This window comes from Podarcis tiliguerta (genome assembly GCF_965153285.1).
Source record: "Podarcis tiliguerta genome assembly, chromosome: 1".
In the NCBI taxonomy this organism is placed as follows: domain Eukaryota; kingdom Metazoa; phylum Chordata; class Lepidosauria; order Squamata; family Lacertidae; genus Podarcis; species Podarcis tiliguerta.
Window position 1 is genome coordinate 50,611,350 of NC_139534.1, and position 19,546 is coordinate 50,630,895.

The following is a 19,546-nucleotide window of genomic DNA, read 5'->3' on the forward strand; positions in this document are numbered from 1 at the left end:
AAGTTTGAAATGGGGTATTATACCAGTGCCACTGCTGAGGGCCTTATTTATGAAGCAGAGAGTAACTTGGGGAACTTCTCACTAACACAACCAGATAATGGGTGTGAAAAAACAGTCTTCATTTCGAAGCCCACAGATCATTCTGAGTCCCAGACCATATTTGGCTCTTACTTCCTCTGGTTGTCTGTTAAGGTGATTCCTTGCGTTGAGACTTTGAAGTGGACAATAGTAGCAGATGGTGGGGTGTCAGTGGCCAGCGTCTCCGTGATAGCTTTGGCAATGGCCTGTGGCCCTGTTAATGATTCCATCTCCACCGAGTTGATAAAGAGCACATTGCAGGCTGGAGGGGGGGGAAAACAGTGGCACACACATTCAGTGGGATGGCACAATGCAGGATACACAAAGGCTAAAGCAAGCTCAATCCTGCTGCTGCCTGGACTATAATGAGGATAACTTGTCTTTGCAGTCTATTTGCTGCCTGCTCATAAGCGTTTCCCCCAATGACTGTGGACTATGCTAGGGAATGTGGATCTGTATATGACTTACTTTTTGCAAGAAGTCAAACAAGTTTACCATTTCAGTAATCGGAGAGCCTAGAGTCTGTTGCTCCCAATGGCAGAAATCACAATCAAAAGTTGAGAAGTGATTAAGCTACATCAATATGAAGTATAATTCCCCCAATTTATGCAATATCCAAGTGCAGTTTATCTCAGAAGCTGCAAAGTTGCACATAGAGCAGTTTAATCAGCCTAGCTGTGTGCAGGGTTGCACCTAATCAACTTTATCTGCACACTCCAGCAATCCCCCCATTGGCCACTTTCTAATGCCATGGACCAATTGTTCAACTACAACCTTCGCTGATGACTGGCAAATTGCTGGCTGTGGCTGGTGGGAACTGAAGTTTGACAAGATCTGGAGACCCATGGTTTAGCCAAGCCTACCATGAACCCTTCCATTGCCTACAATCTTTATTCCAGTTCCTTATCTTGCTGGGACCACTGTAATCTTGGAAAGAAATAAGCTAGTCAGAGCTTTTCTCCTGATGGCTAATTTCCACGCAAGGCTTCCACTGGTCAAAATGGGCCGATAATATCAACACTGCGTGCGCTAACACAATCTTCTAATAACACTGGGGACAATTGCTTTGTTTTCATAAGATAACAACAACAAAACAAAAACAGGAAGATTATAGAAAGCTGAGTTTAGTTTTGCCCAGCCAACTGACAGCCAGTCATAGATGCTTGCTAGTATCACTGTGATAGTGTGCGAAGAACTTGACTGATAGTTAAAGCTGGTAAGAAAAACGCAGCAAAACTTTTAAACTAACATTTCAAAAGCAAATTTTAAAATTTTAAATTAAATATTTTAAAAGTACAGTGAAATTACAATAGCACACTACAAGACCTTAAAACATTATGCAATTATGAATGCTCACAGTGTACCTGTAATGCTCAGGCAAAAACGTTATCAGTTTTGCACTGCTCCAGGTACAAGGAACCGCAGGGCTTTAAATGTATGATGAAGGAACAAAAGGGCCATGTATGTGTGTACAGAGCTTGCTCTGAGTACTACCAAGTTAAGTAGAAAGAATATTTTTAAACATTTTCATGCAGTGCTCCTCAGTAAATTCCAGAGACTGTATACCACGGGGCTTTATTCCCAGACAAGGTTGGGGAGGTTTCATTTCAGTAAAAGGGTTCTAAACTGGTTGAAATATTTCCCCTTTCTATCCTAGCTACTCACCTGCTCCCTGTTTGAGCAAGTCTGTTGCTGAGTTGCTTGATGTGGTTGTCTCTTTTGTTTCATCCATGGGATCTTCAAAAAAGAAGAAGAAGAAGAAGAAGGGAAGTTTTTGGCCATCGGCAAGAGCTCTTTCTAAGTCCACATGCTCAAGTTCATTTAACACATTCATGTTACCTTGCTGTACCCACAACTGGTGTCACAAGGGGTACAGGTTGACTTCCCCTTAACAATTCTAGCAATACATTTTTATGTATGGAGAAAAGATTCTCTCTCATCTTCATATTTTTGTAAACAGAACCAGCAGGAGGTAGCCATTAAAAGTCAACTAAATTAAAGCAGGAAGGATTATCTTGAATTCATGAAAAATGAACATACAGTCAGTGCCTTTTACAGAGTTTGTCCCTCTGCATGATTCCCAGGGGACAATCGCACACCAACAGAGATAGAGAAATACAGTGTTGCTGCTCGCTAATCTCACTGCTACCTAAATTGCTTTCAGTGAAACATGTTGGCGACAGAATTTGTTATGTTTATACAAGGTCCTTATGATTCCTTATCCTTTATAAAACTGAACATTCTCTTTTCTCCTGTTCCCTCAGTATAAGCCTAGGGATGGGGGAGGAATCTTGGATTTCAAAGTGGACTCACCTGATTTGATCTGTATCACATCATGAGTCCACTTTAAAATCTGCAATATGGCAGATTTCTTTATTAGATAGACCAAGGTTTCCAGTGCTGCTTCCGCCCCCTCCCAATTTTAAAAATCCTTTCCCAAAGCTCCAGAGAGTCTTCCAGCCACACACAGTACGAGAAGCTACTGTGCAGTGGGTTCTTGCCATTACACACTTTTGAATAGATATGGGGAACAAGTCCCACAGGGAGCAACTGAGCTTGAGGCTATTCCATTGCTCTCAGGGGAGATTTTACAGCAAAAGCATGGCTGCCCCCAAGTTTATTTATTAAATATAAGCATTCTCCTGCACCCTTCATGTAAGTTGTGCATTTATGACTCCTGTAATCGTCTGATTCAAGGCTCCTGTCTTCAGACATACAGCATTGCAACCCTAAAACTCTTAAGGCAGGTGGGTCTGCAGGGAAAAGTTCTAGAACTTCTAATTTGGTCATTTGTATCAAACCAGGAATACAAAAAAGTGACTCTTCTTTTGAGAGCTTTTGAACACACACACACACACACTCCTGATGAATAAACGGTGGTGTTCTCTCCATGTACTCTGCTCCTGATGCCCACAAGTGCTTTCCACACTATGTACATGTCTTTACCTCGATCGGGAATGACCAGCTTGCAGGGCAAGGCCAGAGGCATGATGGAGTGCTGGTACACGAGAGCTGACAAGCAACCTGGGCAAGAGAACAGGGAAATATGACAAAAGTTAAAGATACCCGATGGTGCAATTTGGTGGCACTCAGTTTCTGCTGCTACATTCTGATGTGATGCTATGTTTATCCTCAGTGATTTCTATACAATGCACCAAATGAATTGGATACTTAGCTGTCTAAATATCTGAATGTCCAGGGTCAAATTCTGAAACCTGTTGCTCATATTACTTTTGATTCTAAGAGACATGCTCTCTCTGTATATATAATTTGCAAAAGCTTAATGTATATAATAAAAAATTAATCAAGACAGCACAATAAGTTAATAATAATAATAATAATAATTTTTTATTTATACCCCGCCCTCCCCAGCCAAAGCCGGGCTCAGAGCGGCTTACAAGCAATAATAAAAACAAGATGAATGATTACAACTTAAAAACAAAAGTAAAATACAGCATTAAAATAATGGAACATTAAAATATTAAAATGTAGCCTCATTGTAGGAGGAGAAGGAAAAGAAAAAAGAAAGAGAGGGAGGGAGGGAATCAAATTGGCTCCAAGCCAAAGGCCAGGCGGAACAACTCTGTCTTACAGGCCCTGCGGAAAGAAATCAGATCCTGCAGGGCCCTGGTCTCATGAGGCAGAGCGTTCCACCAGACCGGAGCCAGAGCTGAAAAGGCCCTGGCTCTGGTTGAAGCCAATCTAACTTCCTTAGGGCCTGGGACCACTAGGGTGTTGTTATTTATGGACCTTGAGACTCTCCGTGGGGCATACCAGGAGAGGCGGTCCCGTAGGTACGAGGGTCCTAGGCCGCGAAGGGCTTTAAAGGTCAAAAGCAGCACCTTAAATCTGACCCTGTACTCCACCGGGAGCCAGTGCAGCTTGAAAAGCACTGGGTGAATATGCTCCCATGGCAGAGACCCCGTGAGGAGCCTCGCTGCAGCATTCTGTACCCGCTGGAGTTTCTGGGACAGCTTCAAGGGCAGCCCTGCGTAGAGCGAATTACAGTAGTCAAGCCTGGAGATGACCGTCGTATGGATCACTGTGGCCAGGTCGAGGCGGGAAAGGTAAGGGACCAAATGCTTGATGCGGCGAAGGTGGAAAAATGACGCCTTGGCTGTTGCTGTAACTTGCGCCTCCATGGAAAGGGAGGCGTCAAGGATTACACCCAAACTCTTAACGGAAGGCAATGGCACTAATTGGGCCCCCGCAAGAGAAGGGAGTTGGTCCCTCATCCCCATGCCATCCCGACCTAGCCATAGGACCTCTGTCTTCGAAGGATTTAGTTTCAATCGGCTCCCACGAAACCATCCAGCTACAGCTTCCAAACATCTGGTCAGTGTGTTCGGGGCCGAGTCGGTGTGGCCATCCATCAGCAGATAGAGCTGAGTGTCATCAGCATATTGGTGACAGCCCAGCCCAAAGCTCCGGATAATCTGGGCAAGGGGGCGCATAAAGATGTTAAAAAGCATTGGGGAGAGAATTGCGCCCTGTGGCACTCCACACACCAAGGAGTGGCGCGATGACATTTCCCTCCCTAGTGCCACCCTCTGTCCCCGACCAGAGATAAAAGACCACAACCAGTTACGGGCTATGCCCTGTATCCCCACGTCTGCGAGGCGGTGGTCCAGAAGATCATGATCGACCATGTCAAAGGCTGCTGACAAATCTAAAAGGATCAGCAGTCCTGACCCGCCTCGATCTAGTTGTCTACGGAGATCATCTGTTAGGGCAACCAGAGCCGTCTCCGTCCCAAAACCAGGACGAAAACCGGACTGAAATGGATCTAATGCCGATTAAGAAACATATATCAATAAAATGATCATTATGCATCTTGGTTTCTGTTATATCCATTTCTCCCTAGTGCCAGAAGTCCTCGAAATATATATAATATTGCTGTTTTTTCACCACAGCCTCCACAAGAGGGCAGAATTGGGCAGAACATTTATCTTCAATAAAACACAAGAGAGTGGGATGGGACCAGGCAGTTCTATTTATGAAAAGCAGAGGGCAGGAAAGGTTTATACAAAGTATTTCTAATTCATTTTTAAAGTAGGCACTTACCAAAATTTGGTTCATTGGGGCATCCTTTTAGTTTCACACCTTTAGGGCTGGTTTCTATCAGGAAGTGCCTAACCAGCTCATTGGTGAGATCTCCTGTTGGGACAAATCAGGATTTCATTGCAAGTTCTGAAAGCATCTTTCAAGCCATAACACTCTGATTTAGTTTATGGTGGGCCATAAACTCATACCATGCTGCCCTTCAATGGCAAGCAAAAGGAAATTATAACAATTTACCTTCTCAGTTATAGTGACTTCCTTTACTCCACGCTACATGCTAGAACTCCTGCCAACCTAGCAGTTCGAAAGCACATCAAAGTGCAAGTACATAAATAGGTACCGCTCCGGCGGGAAGGTAAACAGCATTTCCGTGCACTGCTCTGGTTCGCCAGAAGCGGCTTATTCATGCTGGCCACATGACCCGGAAGCTGTATGCCGGCTCCCTCGGCCAATAAAGCGAGATGAGCGCCGCAACCCCAGAGTCGGCCACAACTGGACCTAATGGTCAGGGGTCCCTTTACCTTTTTACATGCTAGAAATGGTCATATATGAAGCAATGAAAGCAGGTTATCGGCATCACTATTTATGGCAGAAGAAACTCAAGGCCCTGACTTCACACAGAATTTTTGTTGTTATCGCCACAAGATGGCATAGCTGTGTGCAATCTGGAGTAAGAATGTGTTTTCTAATGAACTAATCATATCAGTCACGCCCTGATTTTCCATGCCGCAGCTCAGTTCCTATTTAGAAAAGCTCCTGATAAGATACAAAATCTCAATCTCTGTTTCCTCACAAGACAAAACATTTGGAGCCTAGTCTGAAAACATGGGCTTGCTAATTAGCATAAGCCACAAACACTGAAAGTATGAAATATCATACCTGGCACAGAATTTGGCATCCAGGCATTCCCTTGGCAGGGGTATAACCGCCCAAATATATCCCATTTTCAGATGAACAGATACTGTCAGGGTTGAGAGTGATCTGCATTTTATGTGTTCCATTAGGGCTACGGGGGAGAGGGGAGGGATTACTAAAAGTGAAAGAAGGGGATACCTTTCTTGCTCTGTTGCAAAATACCAGGAGGCGGAGAAGCAACTTTCATGGCCAATCCATAGGCTCCTCGGAAGGAGTGGCTGTCTCGAATGATAAAAGCCCCAGGTTCCTTGTCTTTCAGCAGTGCAATGGCTGAGAAAGAAGAACATATCCCATGTATGTAAATGGATCCAAGCAGTATAGGGCACTTACTGGACAAATGTTAAAGAAATCAACGTACATTAAATGTATAAGAAAAGGCTCTGAGGCCCAATTCACACAGCTAGTCCTAGCATTTCCCACCAAGTATCCTCTCCATTGTATCCTCTCCATTGTAGCTACAGTACCAGGAATTTGCCCATCACAGCAGCAATAACCTTAGCACATGTTGAATTAGTTCCTGAACCTCTGACACATCTAATGCAGGATTTTCTAATCTACTTGTATACTTGAAGGCAAATATCCTTCTAAGATTTGATTAAGGCAAAAGTAAAACTGCAGGAGGAACAAGAAAGTCCTTGCCCCAGAGAATCTGATCTGAAACAGGGCCAGCCTCCCTTCAGTAACAGTCACTTTACCCTTGCAAGGGGAGACATGAAGGAAATGAGGGGACGTGTTCTTGGATTAAGGATGGATCTGCAGAGCTGGGCTGCCAAGTGCCTCAGCTGTTGAATGGGTGAGAGGAATTGCTGTTGACAGAAACATAAACAAAGTCTTTTAAAGGGGTCGCTCACAATTATCTGAGAGGTAGCTTATCAGCATTGGCTGGGGACAGAGGCACCTCATTCATCATTATAACATGGCTCGTGGCCAAAATCACAACCAACATGCTTGCAAGATCTCTAAGCCTCAACACCTTGACTACCCCAATATAGCATATACTTATTTGCACATCCTTGCATGTAAACATAAGCCACCATAGGATGGAATTGTTCTAAAAACCACTTCTATTATTTTCTTCTTAAAAATGTAAATTCAATACTGCACAGTACTAGTGAAGTCATTAACTCTCTGTCAGTGGGTGCCTCTCTTTTTTCAGTCCCTGTGACTCAGTAGTACATGCATGTCCACATGTCAACAGAGGGATCCAAAGTGTGCACTTGTCACGTCTGTTGTAGACTCCCCTATTACACGTGTCAATAGTGGACCTGAACCATCTATTTTAGGAGGTGAGAAATTGCACAGAGGTGAGGATGAATTGTTAATCTGTGCTGGGCAAGAAACCGTACACTTCTGAAGCTGAAGGGATAGCACAAGCACCAGAAGGCTCTACATTTCAAGGCACTCTAAGTGGGGAAATGTCTTGCTCCAATTTCACATTACTGCTGGATCTTTCTACAGATCACTTTGCATTTCTCTTCCCACAGCCAGCGGCCAAGGTTAAAATCCACCTAGGCCTAAATGTTGCAATGCCAAGTACAGGTTTGCTGCCAAAAAGCCCCCGATCCTGTGCTCAGATTACTGAAATATGTGGTGTGGCTTCATTGCATTGTGTTTACCCTCATCCATGCTCTATATCATCAGCTGCTAATGGGAGAGAGCAGGGGAATGAACAGTGGGTTGTATCCAACTAAGTTTTACTCAAAGTAGACCGTTGCATTAGTAGTCCCTAGTCATGTTCATTAATTTCAGTGGGTCTAGTTTGAGTAGAACTAGCAGCTGATATAACCGAGTATGATGACATCAAACTATATGTAAACATTTTGGTGAAAGAGGGGCACTGTTTTCAGTGGCAAGCATTTGTTTGATATCACATCTAGCTTCTCCCTTATAGAACCAGCAGTTAGAGACTTCTAAGCAATGTCAGTGTGCACTGATCACTCTTCAGTTGTCATTCACTAGATTTCTAGAATAAATGTGATCTGTGAAAAAATTGAAGCTGTAATGTGGCACAGCAGATGAAACACACAGAGCCCAGCCTCTGAGGACCAAACTACACCTTACATTACTCACAACTTTTTATAAAATATGCTTAAGCTGGCCACTCTTATTTTGAAGCAAAAGCAGCCATTCAGGGCCCCACTACCTTCCTATCCAGCTTGCCATTACAGTGGTACCTCGGGTTACATATGCTTCAGGTTACATACGCTTCAGGTTACAGACTCCGCTAATCCAGAAATAGTACCTCGGGTTAAGAACTTTGCTTCAGGATGAGAACAGAAATCACGCGGCTGCAGCACAACAGCAGCAGGAGGCCCCATTAGCTACAGTGGAGCTTCAGGTTAAGAACGGACCTCCGGAACGAATTAAGTACTTAACCCGAGGTACCACTGTACTACAAATGTTTAAACAAGGAGTGTGTTCTTGTTGTGGAGTGGATATTACCAAGAAAATTGTGAGAAACATTTGGGCAAGCATCTGCTGGGGATACAGGCTATCCTGCCTTAGGATAAGGCTTAAGCTAGAAAGAAAGATCCACTCCACTTTTAGGCTAGAAAGAATCACTTTTATTATTCAGTCTAATTTAGTTGTTTGGGTCTTATGAAAGTCTCAGAGTCAACTCCTACTTCCCTTGAGATTAGAGAAGTTTTCCACTGTTTGGATTTAATTTAGGGGAGAGAAAGGAACACAACTAAACTTTCCATTGCTGAGTATAGGAACAGGTAACATCTAATAGCTTTGGAAATGCCCATCACCACTTAAAATAGCCATCAGACTACAACTGGCCACTGGGTGAATCAAAGCAGTGATGTACGGGTGAAAGGATATAGCCTTCAAAGGATTAAGCTACTTAATTGCACTTTATTTTTAATACTGTCAAACTGGCTAGGGTTCAGAGGAGGGAAACAAAGAAGGGTAGGTTTTTGGAATACCAGTTCTATGAGGGAATGGTTGAAGGGACCAGGACTGTTTAGACTAAAGTTGTAAAGGTTTCTAAGGGGCAGTGAGGCAAGTCAGGCTATTTTTTTCGCCCAAATATACATCTTAAAAAGCATCTATAAAGAGAATGTGTGTTCTAACAGGTTGAAGGCAAGAGGAATACTTGGTTACGTTGGCACACGATAACTGTACCATCCACCAGAGTCTAGGAGCTTGATACAGACCAAATCTGGAATCTGTATCCAAGTTCCTCCTGCCACCGATGCCAATGATTCCATATATAAACAGCCTAACTATTCCTGTGGCAAGCTCTCTCATCTTGAGATAGTCTGGTCATCTGTATCATTTTACCAAGTGGCAATGGGAATGTTATCATACTAGGTGCAGATGTGCTGTAAAAATAGCCAATGTTAACTACCCATGGCTAGTGCAAAATCACTGTGGTTAGCAATAGGATTCCAAGAGGACGTACTTTAAGTTCTATCATAATGGAGTCCCCTGGAGGAGGAAAAATGTTCTGGAAGTGTTTGATTTGTCCTTGCAGCTTTTGCAATTTCTTTGAATGCCAAGGACCAAAGCAATGGCTCCTCCACACTTCAGCTTGTAGTTGGCTGCTTTTCCCTGGGGAAGACCTGCTCTTTATCACAGAATTGGAGCAAACAGCAATTGGGTTTTCTACTGATTGACATTTGTTCCAATTCAGTAGTAAAGAATGAGTTTTCCTGGGGAAGGCAGAAGAGCAAATGGAAAACTTCTCAGACCTGTTCATAGAAAGCACAGGACAAGCAAAAAAACCTCTCAGATCTGTGCTTTCTAGGCATGGGACAAGCAGAGTGTGGACGAGCCCCAAGTCACTCAAATGTTGAGCGTATGACTGCCAAGTGTTGTCCGCCGAGCCACTCTGTTCTGCTAGGGCAGAGACCCACCTTGCTCCCTGGAGATCTCTGGTTTGTACCAGTACTTGGAGGTATCCTGAACAAACTTCACGTTAGCTCTGGTCTCAGGGCTGCTGTCTAAGAGACAAAGAAGGAATGAAAATGGGAGAACTCAAGGAAAGGAAGTTTTATGGGGTCATCAAGATAAGACAATTTTATTCCAAACAGATTACTTGTGTTCAACCAAATGATGCCAAATATGGAGTATCACAAGCAAAAAAATGAGGAGAGCCTTGCACTCCAGGGTAGTGGTGCCTACATGACACACTGCAAAAAAATCAGGATGCTGATCATTTCAGGACAATCCTTGATGATGATCAGATTCTCATCTATCAAGTACTGATTAGCAGGGTAAAATAGGAAGACTAAAGGCCCAGAAATGCCCCCTCCCCAATTCCCATGATGCCCACTACTCAAGTGAGAAGCAGCAAGAACGGAGATTTTACCTGGCATTGAGAACTTGGAGAAATCAGGCAGAGTATGATGGAAGGCCATGCCACTCCCACTGCTGGGACTGGACATGCCACTGGAGATGGGTGAAGAGGTCTTGCCATTCACTGTGGCGTAGTTAGGCAGGCTGTTTGACCGGTCCCCTGATGACATCCTTCTCTTTTCAGGGAGCAGTGGTTGGGTTGGGGTGGGGCTTCCCTGCCGGTACACTGCTGAGTCAGGGGACGAGGAATGTGGGCTACTGACTCCATGGTAGTAGGCCGGGGAGACAGGAAAAGATGGGGTAGAGGGAGCCTGATAACCTGAGGCACTGCTTTGGCGGGACAGCGTTGGGCGCTTCTCCTCTGGAGCTGAGTATCCATATATGATATGCCGATCTAAGTTGGGACTTCCAGAGACCATGGATGTGCTGCCTCCCATTATGGGCTGCTGCCGAGTTAGGCTTGGACTCCCAGGCGATGCAACGAGGTTGCCGTATGGAGCCATTACATGCCTGCTCATGCTCGGGCTTCCTGGAAGGGCTCCCATGTTAGCATTGACAGCTCTTCGCCCAAATCCTGGGCTAGGGGGGGTGTTGGTGGCTACCGTTCTGTGGAGGGAGTGGGGGCTTCCAGGCATGACATGGACCCCAACTGCATTGGCTTGGGGTTGAGGCCTTGGGTGGCTATCTTGTTGAGTGCTGGCTCGGCCATCAGGGAAGTCGGCACTCATATAGGCTGGAAGGCCCTGAGTTGATGTAGAGGTGTTTTGGTAGCTGCTGTTTGCCGACGGCCCCTGAGAAAGGTTGGTGGATTGGAAGCTGGACTCAGCTGATGGCTGGGATGAAATGGCTATGCTGCCATTGTTCTCTGATGGGTAGCTACCTATAGAGAACCTGGGGGAAGCAATGGGAAAGAGCAGAATCCGTTATTAATCTATTCCTGTAAGACATGATATAGAGCTGGAGGTAACAGGACTCTTAAGACTCAAGCACAGGAAGAACCCACCTTGTTCAAACATCTTATCCAAAATTCTTGATTCTCCTAATTCCCCATGATCTCTTTATGAAGCTCTAAGTCACAGTGACCTTAAACAAACCAGCTGCCATATTCAGACTTTGATGTCCACTCAGATAAATGACTGCATTTATTTGCTCACAAGAATGTTCACATTCTTGAAACAAACTTTGAGTGGACTTGGGTCATTTCCGAATAGGCTGTCATTTTTGCTTCATCTTGTAAGTTCACAGTTTGCAACCCATTATGTGATTCTATGCATGCAAAACATTCCAGAGGGGAAAATATTTCACAGGAAGCTGAGAATGTGACCTTTCTGTATGGACAAATGTTAATATGTGTATGTCAGCATGCTGTCCCTCTCCTCCCAAAAAAGCCAGTACTTACAACCTCTGTCCACAATCCTACTAAGAAAACAACAGCACTGTATTTAATAATAGAAACAGAGAAAGCCATTTATACCAAGACAGGCTATTGGCTCAACTAGCTCACAACTGATTTCATTTGCTAGCTGTGGATCTCCAGGATTTCAGACAAGAGGTATTCCCAGCCCTACGTGGAAATGCTGGGGATTGAACCTGAGACCTTCTGCAGGCTAAGTAGTTGCTCTACCAATGAGTGATGACACTGTTTAGTGCAGTCCATGGCAAGCTTGTCCTTTGTAAGCTAGATCATTCAATGCATAGAATACAGTAAAGGGAAATGTGTTCTTTTATGAGGAAAAATGACTGTAAAGAGAGTAAGGTAACATACATATTCTGTGCGCATTGGTTTACTGTGGCATGAACTGTCATAAACAAGAGCACCTAGCATAGTAGAAAACATGAAAGTCTGGCCTGCAACCTGATAAAATAAATAAAACTATTTGGAGAGGCTACAGGTCAGCAATAGAGCTCATGTTTTGAATGCAGAAAGTTCCTGGTTCAATTCCCAGCACCTTCAAGTAGGATTGGAAAATACCTCTGTGCTTTGAGCCAGTCAGTCCAGACAGTGATGAGCAGCAAGAACCAATGATCTGACTCAATACAGTGGCTTTTCCAGATGTGATAAGAATTCGAAATTCGGTTGCATTTCTGAAAATTTGATGAATATACCAATGGGCACCTCTTCTGTGATCACCTTCCTAAAAGGAATGGCCCGTCCACCCCACAAGAAAAACTGGTGTCTTACTCTATTTATCTTAGCTTTCTTTATTCCATCCACAATAAATTCTTCCAAGTTCACTTATATACCAGTTCGACAAATGACTATTAAGATAAGCATCTCACCTATGCGTACAGAAACATCTTACCATCCACACATAAGTATACAAAGCTGTATATCTACACTGGGGGTGGGAAACCTTTTTCAAGTCAAGAGCCACATTCCCTCATGGATAACCATTGGGGGGGGGGGCTTTTAAAGGCACTTTCATACATTCAGGCTTCTTGTATTTTGCCAACAAAGATCATAGCGTCTTATCTCCTCCCAGCCTGGCTCTATTCTGCCTGAGGTGGCAAGAAGCAATTATCACGGTGAACAACCATGTGATAAGTCCAGTGATGTGACTTAAGGAAGTGGAAGAACCATCATAAAGTGCCTATCCCCTATGATGGAGAAAACTGAAGTGGGGGAGTTTCTTTATTACAGTATACTTCTGCCTCTGGGCCCAGTATAAACTCTGGCCACTAGCATGTGGCCCTCAACAGATCACTCTTGAGGTAATCTGGCCCTCAATAGGAAAAAAGATTGCCCATCCCTGCTCAAATCCATGAGTGATACAAGAAAGGGCAGAAGAACCTATAATGAGTGAACATGAAATCTCCCTGCAGCACAAATGCTTTCCTGATCAGTTGACACCAAAAGTATGAGCTGGAATGGCCCTGTGTCTTCTATTTGGGGAAAGCAGCCTCCCAAGATCATGCATCAAAGAGTCTATATATGTAAGCAAAAGGGCTGCAGTCCTATTGCTAGCTGTCACAGTGAAGTCCTGCATAGTTCAGCAGCATCTGCCATCATCAGCCTGTTGAGAATGGTAAACTACAGCTGTCTTTCGTTACCCATCCATGCTGTGCATTGGACTGCTGGCAGCGACAGGGCTTGGTGAAACGAAGGAGTTGGGGAAAGATCCATTCCTCACTGGTGTCTCAGTGTTATAGGCCTGTGGAGCCAGGGGTGCCTGGGGCTTCCCAACAGAACTGCTGCTGCCACCACTTGTTGCTGTACGGGCCACAGATTCCACATAGCTCCGGGGCTCTGAAATGAGGTGGAAAGAGAGGAGATGATGACTGAGGTGCCTCAAGGTGTGGGGCTTTTACAACCAATATTTCCAATTAGCATAATTTATTTTGAATATGTATACATTGTTTTGTATTGTAAGATAAACTCAAAGCAGGTTACAACTAAGCTCATAAAACACATACATCATGCTAGTAGCAGCCCAAATTACTAAAATCAAAGTTACGCACCATCTTGGTCCCTAGAGCAAATCAGAGTAATTTCTCCCCCTCCTGAAAACCAGAGAATGGAAGGGCCATTGGGGCCTTCTGCTTCATGATCTTACAATGCAAGGGCTGGATTCACATGGCCAAACTCCCCTGTGCACAATGCTATTGTTGAGAGAATGTAACAGATGACCTGAACCATGCTGAGATAGAACTGCAGGATCTGTGTTAGTATAGAGGCTTGATAAAAGTGCAGAACCTCCAAAATCACCCACATGTAGAGTTGCTGTGGCTGACCTGTGGGCACATCTTCCATGTCATTACAATATTGCACACAATAGCTGGTCAGGATGTACTGCATACAGAAGAATGTCACTGCGTACACTTGGTCTTAAGTAAATATCAATAATCTCTGACAGACTCTTGCACAGCAAATTCAGCTTTTCTCCTTCCTCATCCACCACCACCTTCTTAGATGTAAACCATGTAGGGCAACTTCCTCTGGGAACTTACATAATGAGGGATAGGGTGGAAATCATCCTGGATTTTTAATTACAGCCTCTTACTATACAATTTAGAAGCATTTCCTCTTGTCCTACCCACAATGACCTATATATATAGCATTTGTGAATGGGCATCTACTTCAATCTGCTCTTTCTTCTTAATGCTGAACACTGGGTTCCATCAGCATTGGGTTCTTTACACACAACAACTGAGTTCCATATCCTTTAGTAACAACATTCCTCTCTTCTTATGTGAGGCTAAAACTGGTGAGAGGGCCCCCTCCAGATTGGTGTTTTATTGTAGGTGCATTCTGCAGTATGTTGGTGGCTTTATTCTGCTTTAGTTTCTTCTGCAATACTTCCCCAATGTCAACACATTATTGCTGTCTGGAGGAGCTATAGTGCAACAAAAGACGGACAAAAACCAACCAGAACATTTGTGGCATAAAATGTTAAGAGATTTCAGCAGCAAGTTGCAGGATGTGCACTGATTAGAAATGAAACTGCGATCACTCCAAAATTTTGCAGTTGCAAATAGTATTATTACCTGCCTTTCACCAGCAGATTCCATGGCAGGTTTTAACAAGTTGAAAGCATGATTGTGTGTGACTGCCCCCAATAGCATCATGAACACAGATCATTATGAATGTGGAATAAAAAGGATCCTACTACTATTATTATTATTATTATTATTATTATTATTATTATTACCCTTCAACGGAGGATCACAGGAAGGTTTACAATATAAAAACACAAACTATATACGATAGCAGCAAACAATACCCCCCCCCCACCCCCGGTTTAAAAGGCTATATTATCACCACTTACAGTACTCTCTTTCAAATCCATGTAGCCTCAGGGAATAGTAATGCTGGTTCTACCCTTTACTGTCAAAACATTCACTTTTCTCCCAACAGGTTGTCAAACACCTTAATGCATGAAATATGTCCCAAGATACAGCAGAGGGGAAACTAGGAACAAAGTTGCAGCCGCTCCACAGTTGGGCAAGGTATACAAGGTAATTAATTAGGCAATCTTCTTCTGAGCCTTGTAATTGGTGGAGTAAAATGTATGTAAACAGGACTTTGAGATTACTTTTAACCCTTCTAATCTGGAAAACAGATAAACATGGGCCAGGTTTTATGAAGATGGAAGTTGGATTTCTAAACTGGCCAGACAAATCCGGTGGCCAAGCCCTATCTGTTGTGTCCAAAAGAGTGTTTGCCAGTTAACCAAGCCCACCAAGGCAGGAAGGAATGGAATGGAATGATGATAAAGAAGGCTGGTCTGCCCTCTTCATACTGAACATTCCACAAGGCAAAAGCCCAGAACAACAATCTTGACCGAACCAAGAGAGGCCATGGACATTTGGCTGTCTTGGTACTGGGCAGAACAGCAGCCTCAAAAGACTTGCAAAACATATAATAGGCTGTTTTGCTACTTAAAGTGATTTCATCTGTTATAGATAACACACTTCATTCACTCCTCCCTAACTTAAAATGGCATGGCTCTGTATCCACAAGTTAACTTGCAAGAGGCTAATGGGAAGCTCCCTGAAAAAGCCAAGAATTTCTGTTAAATTGTGGGGAATCTCTTCCCCCCAAAACCAGGAAGTTCCAGGGATAAAGGACTGTAAAATTGTTGTATCTCATGTCTTTGTCTCCCTTTGTGAATATTTTTTCCTTCTGCTGTATAATGCATCCCTCTCTGTTGCTATAGTCTTGCTCACACTTCATAAAAGCCTGTGCATATGCTAAATTCTCAAGCCCTTCTGTGTGCAAATTATCTGAGTGATATTGAAAAATTAGCATTAACAAACCATTTGTAAATGCTAAACCTAGGAGAGAATGGAACTCTTGGATGACATGCAAGAATCACTTGGTAAAGTTCCAAGTCCTGTGCCATATCAAACAAAATCTAAAAATATCCTCTCTGTATTTATGTGAAGCAAGCAAACATTTCGTTCTGCTGTAGGAAATAAACAGGGAGAGTCTCAAGAGACACTCCCAGGAGGCTGGGGGACATGAAACAACCATTTTGACGTCACAAGTTACAATCTCCTATAGCCCATATTTCCAGATCCACACACACACAGACACACACACAGACACACACACAGACACACACACACACACGTCTTGCTAGCACTATGTTACAAGAGTCTAAGAACCAAAAGAAGCAGTGGTAGATTAAAGAACATGAGGACTCTATGCAGACTTAACATACATTATTTAATGTATGGGAGCCATTACCAAGAAACCCCTGCTAATGATAGCTGCACCAAAGATCTCATCAACTGGTAGCACCATGAGCAGAGCACCCACCCACCCATCACCCACCACCATTGCAGCAGTTCTCAAAGCACAGGTTGGTTTTATCAAGGGATGCATTCCTTGTTTGTATGATGCATATGGGGGGAAAACAAAATCTTCAATAAACTGTATATTAAAATAATAATTGCCTCAATATAAGTAGAGGGTATTTAAAAAAAATCTGAAACTGATTTAATGCATAAACTGAAAAGTGTGATCTTAGGCTGTGTGCTTTTAGACTAACAGATTAGACTAACAAGAAGAGTATACTGGGGAAGTAACAGCAGCCCTCCCAAACACAATCTGAACTGTGCAAAACTACACATAACAAACCATTCCAAAGGTGAGACGATATTACAGAGACTACTTGGGGTGGGGATGGGGATGAGCTTGCACTGACCAGCAGTGCAAACTGAATATTGCCTAACCAGCAAGGACTGGTAGTCCCTATAAACATCTTGCTCAAGTTTCATCTCTATTCTACCTAGAAAAAGCTGTACATCCTGTTCAGATAATGTTTTGGATTCCAATTGGGTTTGTTTGAGATATCTAAACATGTAGCAGCCCTCCAAAAGGCTATGGTTCACACCAGCTGGGTTCTGTCCCAAGCAGCATTTTAAACTTGTGAACTCTTTCCTTGGCTTTCTGCTTATTTTCACTCCCTAAAGGTCAGTAGTAGCACATATTTTGGGAAGTACTGGGAATGCAGGACCTCTGCACAGTTATGGAGCAGTGCCTAAATGCTTATTGGGGTAGCAGGAGACAAGTATCTGGGGGTAGAGATGAGGAACATCCAGATGTTGCTGGACTCCAGCTCCCATCAGCCCCAGTCAGTGTGGCCAGTGGGTCAGGGATGGTGGGAGTTGGAGTCCAACAACATCTGGGGGGTTACATGTTGTCCAGTCCTACCTTAGGGGCAAACGGCACACAAAGTTGAGCTGTGATACAGTGCTTGCATCCCTGTTTTAATTTCTTTCTACAGAATGGGGCTGCAGAAGACCCATATTAAAGAAGGGGGCCTTTCAATTTAACCATTTCCAGTTTACTCATGACTTTTGGAAAGCAGGTGGGGAAAATTTTCAACATATAACTATCAGAGATCAAAGGCTTAAAAAAACCACCACCCCTCACCTTACATGTGTTTTCTGCTGAGACTGCAGAATTTACAGCTTCATACAGTGCTTAACATCTCAGGGACTCAGTTTCATGAATAGTTTAGTTCTCACTTTGCAGCAATAGATTATTGTTGCTGTAGCAGTAGTTGCTGTTGCTACAAGTAGGGATTAGCCAGAAAGGAAACGAGATCACTAATTTGCTTGTGATGCAACAAAATGCTGCCTAAAAATACTGCCTACAAGGATGTGACATACACCTGTAGCTCATACCTTCTCATACCTTCTCATACCTTCAAAAAGTTCTTTTGAGGTTCAAACCCAGCTCTGGGATATGGTGAGGTGCAAAATTTAACAAACAGACAAATGAAGAGCACTAAATATTATTCCAGCATCAACCCAGTCACTTCTGTATCAGAAGGAAAGAAGGAGAAAGGGAAGAAAGGAGAGTAGGGAAGGGATCCTCTGTGGCACCAAGTAATGTAGTATGTAAGTATGTAAGTATGACTAGAAGAATCAAAATGCCATTACAAAATTCAGGCTTTACCTTTGTGGCAAATGTATACCTCTGGTCCCATGTCAACCTATAAATGGCTAGCACCACCAGGTGAAGGTAGCATGAGGAGCAACCTGTAATTGTGTCTATGCCTCAAGGTTCCTGTTTTCGTATGTCCACAGATTAGCCTGAGATTTGATTTATCTGGATTTTGTTCCCATGCTGGACAGATAACGTTTCTATCAGGCATCCAGCTGCAGTCCTATGCAGTTACTTGGAAAGATGTCCCCTTGAACTCAACAGGGATTACGTCTATGTATACTTGCATAGGAATGCACTGCTCATCTCACACGATATTCAGAAATGATACTCAGAATCGTAATTCACCGAGATTGATGCAATCTCCAAAAATGCCACCTCTGCCACCAGTAAATATCAAAATAATGACACTTATAAATAGTTTGGCAGAAGTGGCTCAGGAAATCTGCTTTTTTTGCAAGAAATTCTAAAGGAGAAACGTCTTTGTATTAGCACACATGTATCAGGGAAGCTGGAGCTATTGTTATTAGAAAAGTAAGCAACTCCTTCCTAATGTCTTTGCTCTCATTTATTTGCAGTTTCCATGTACAGCAGCTCTAGGGCAATCTGTGGTGCAGCAAAATTCTGTGAGGGAAATGTTTTGGTCTTCAACTCTTCTGACCACACACAAGCCCAGCAGCTTCCTTGTGGCCACTGGGACTAACAGTGGCCTGCTGGCATATTGTTGTTTGCCAAATAGTTCATATAAAATGAAAACAATTCCCTCCTTACCTTCATCAGATTCAACTACTGTCTCCCCATCTAGTTCTGAGGGGCAAGCATGGAAGAAATAAGTGTTTGGGAAGGAAAAGATGGACAATGGCAAGGTAATGAAAATGGAGAGAAGGAGGAGACATACAAAGAAAAGAGAGAGAGAGAGAGAGATTAGCAGGATTTCTTATGTTAAGCAACTGTAAACATCAGAAGAGGTTGTTTCTGGTCTAAATCATGACCAATGTGAACCACCATAAACACCACAAATCTACGTTTAAGGTTCCCGAATGCCTGAAAAACATTATTAGGAACTGGCCTTTTTAAAAAGGAACTCTGTACCGCTCTTCAACCAACTCAGAGACCTAGCGCTTAGCCTGAGAGTCAGAAGAAAATGAAAAGAAAGAGCCTATTTAGTCTCTAAGATGGCACATATCTAGATTTTTACACTATACCCCCTTTCAGCCAGGTGTTCATATTCTGCAGATAAAAGCAATAAATGTTTAGAGACATTTGGGAAACCAACAGGCAGAACCACAC

General features: G+C 43.3%; 1 protein-coding gene across 50 annotated transcripts in view; it reads right to left on the reverse strand.

Annotated features, from left to right (window-relative positions):
• TNS1 (tensin 1) overlaps positions 1-19,546 on the reverse strand; it is a 327,340-nt gene that overhangs the window by 10,736 nt on the left and 297,058 nt on the right. For 27 of the 50 annotated variants that reach the window (XM_083429722.1, XM_083429716.1, XM_083429719.1 and 24 more), the window contains 9 exons: positions 19,028-19,063; positions 13,411-13,606; positions 10,373-11,250; positions 9,918-10,004; positions 6,193-6,324; positions 5,143-5,235; positions 3,025-3,102; positions 1,744-1,815; positions 172-340 (listed from right to left, as the gene is read on the reverse strand). In XM_083429722.1, coding sequence (XP_083285848.1) covers positions 172-340; positions 1,744-1,815; positions 3,025-3,102; positions 5,143-5,235; positions 6,193-6,324; positions 9,918-10,004; positions 10,373-11,250; positions 13,411-13,606; positions 19,028-19,063 — 1,741 coding nt within the window. The remainder of the gene's footprint in view (positions 1-171; positions 341-1,743; positions 1,816-3,024; positions 3,103-5,142; positions 5,236-6,192; positions 6,325-9,917; positions 10,005-10,372; positions 11,251-13,410; positions 13,607-19,027; positions 19,064-19,546) is intronic. The other 23 variants (XM_083429724.1, XM_083429720.1, XM_083429721.1 and 20 more) reach the window with 1 other exon arrangement.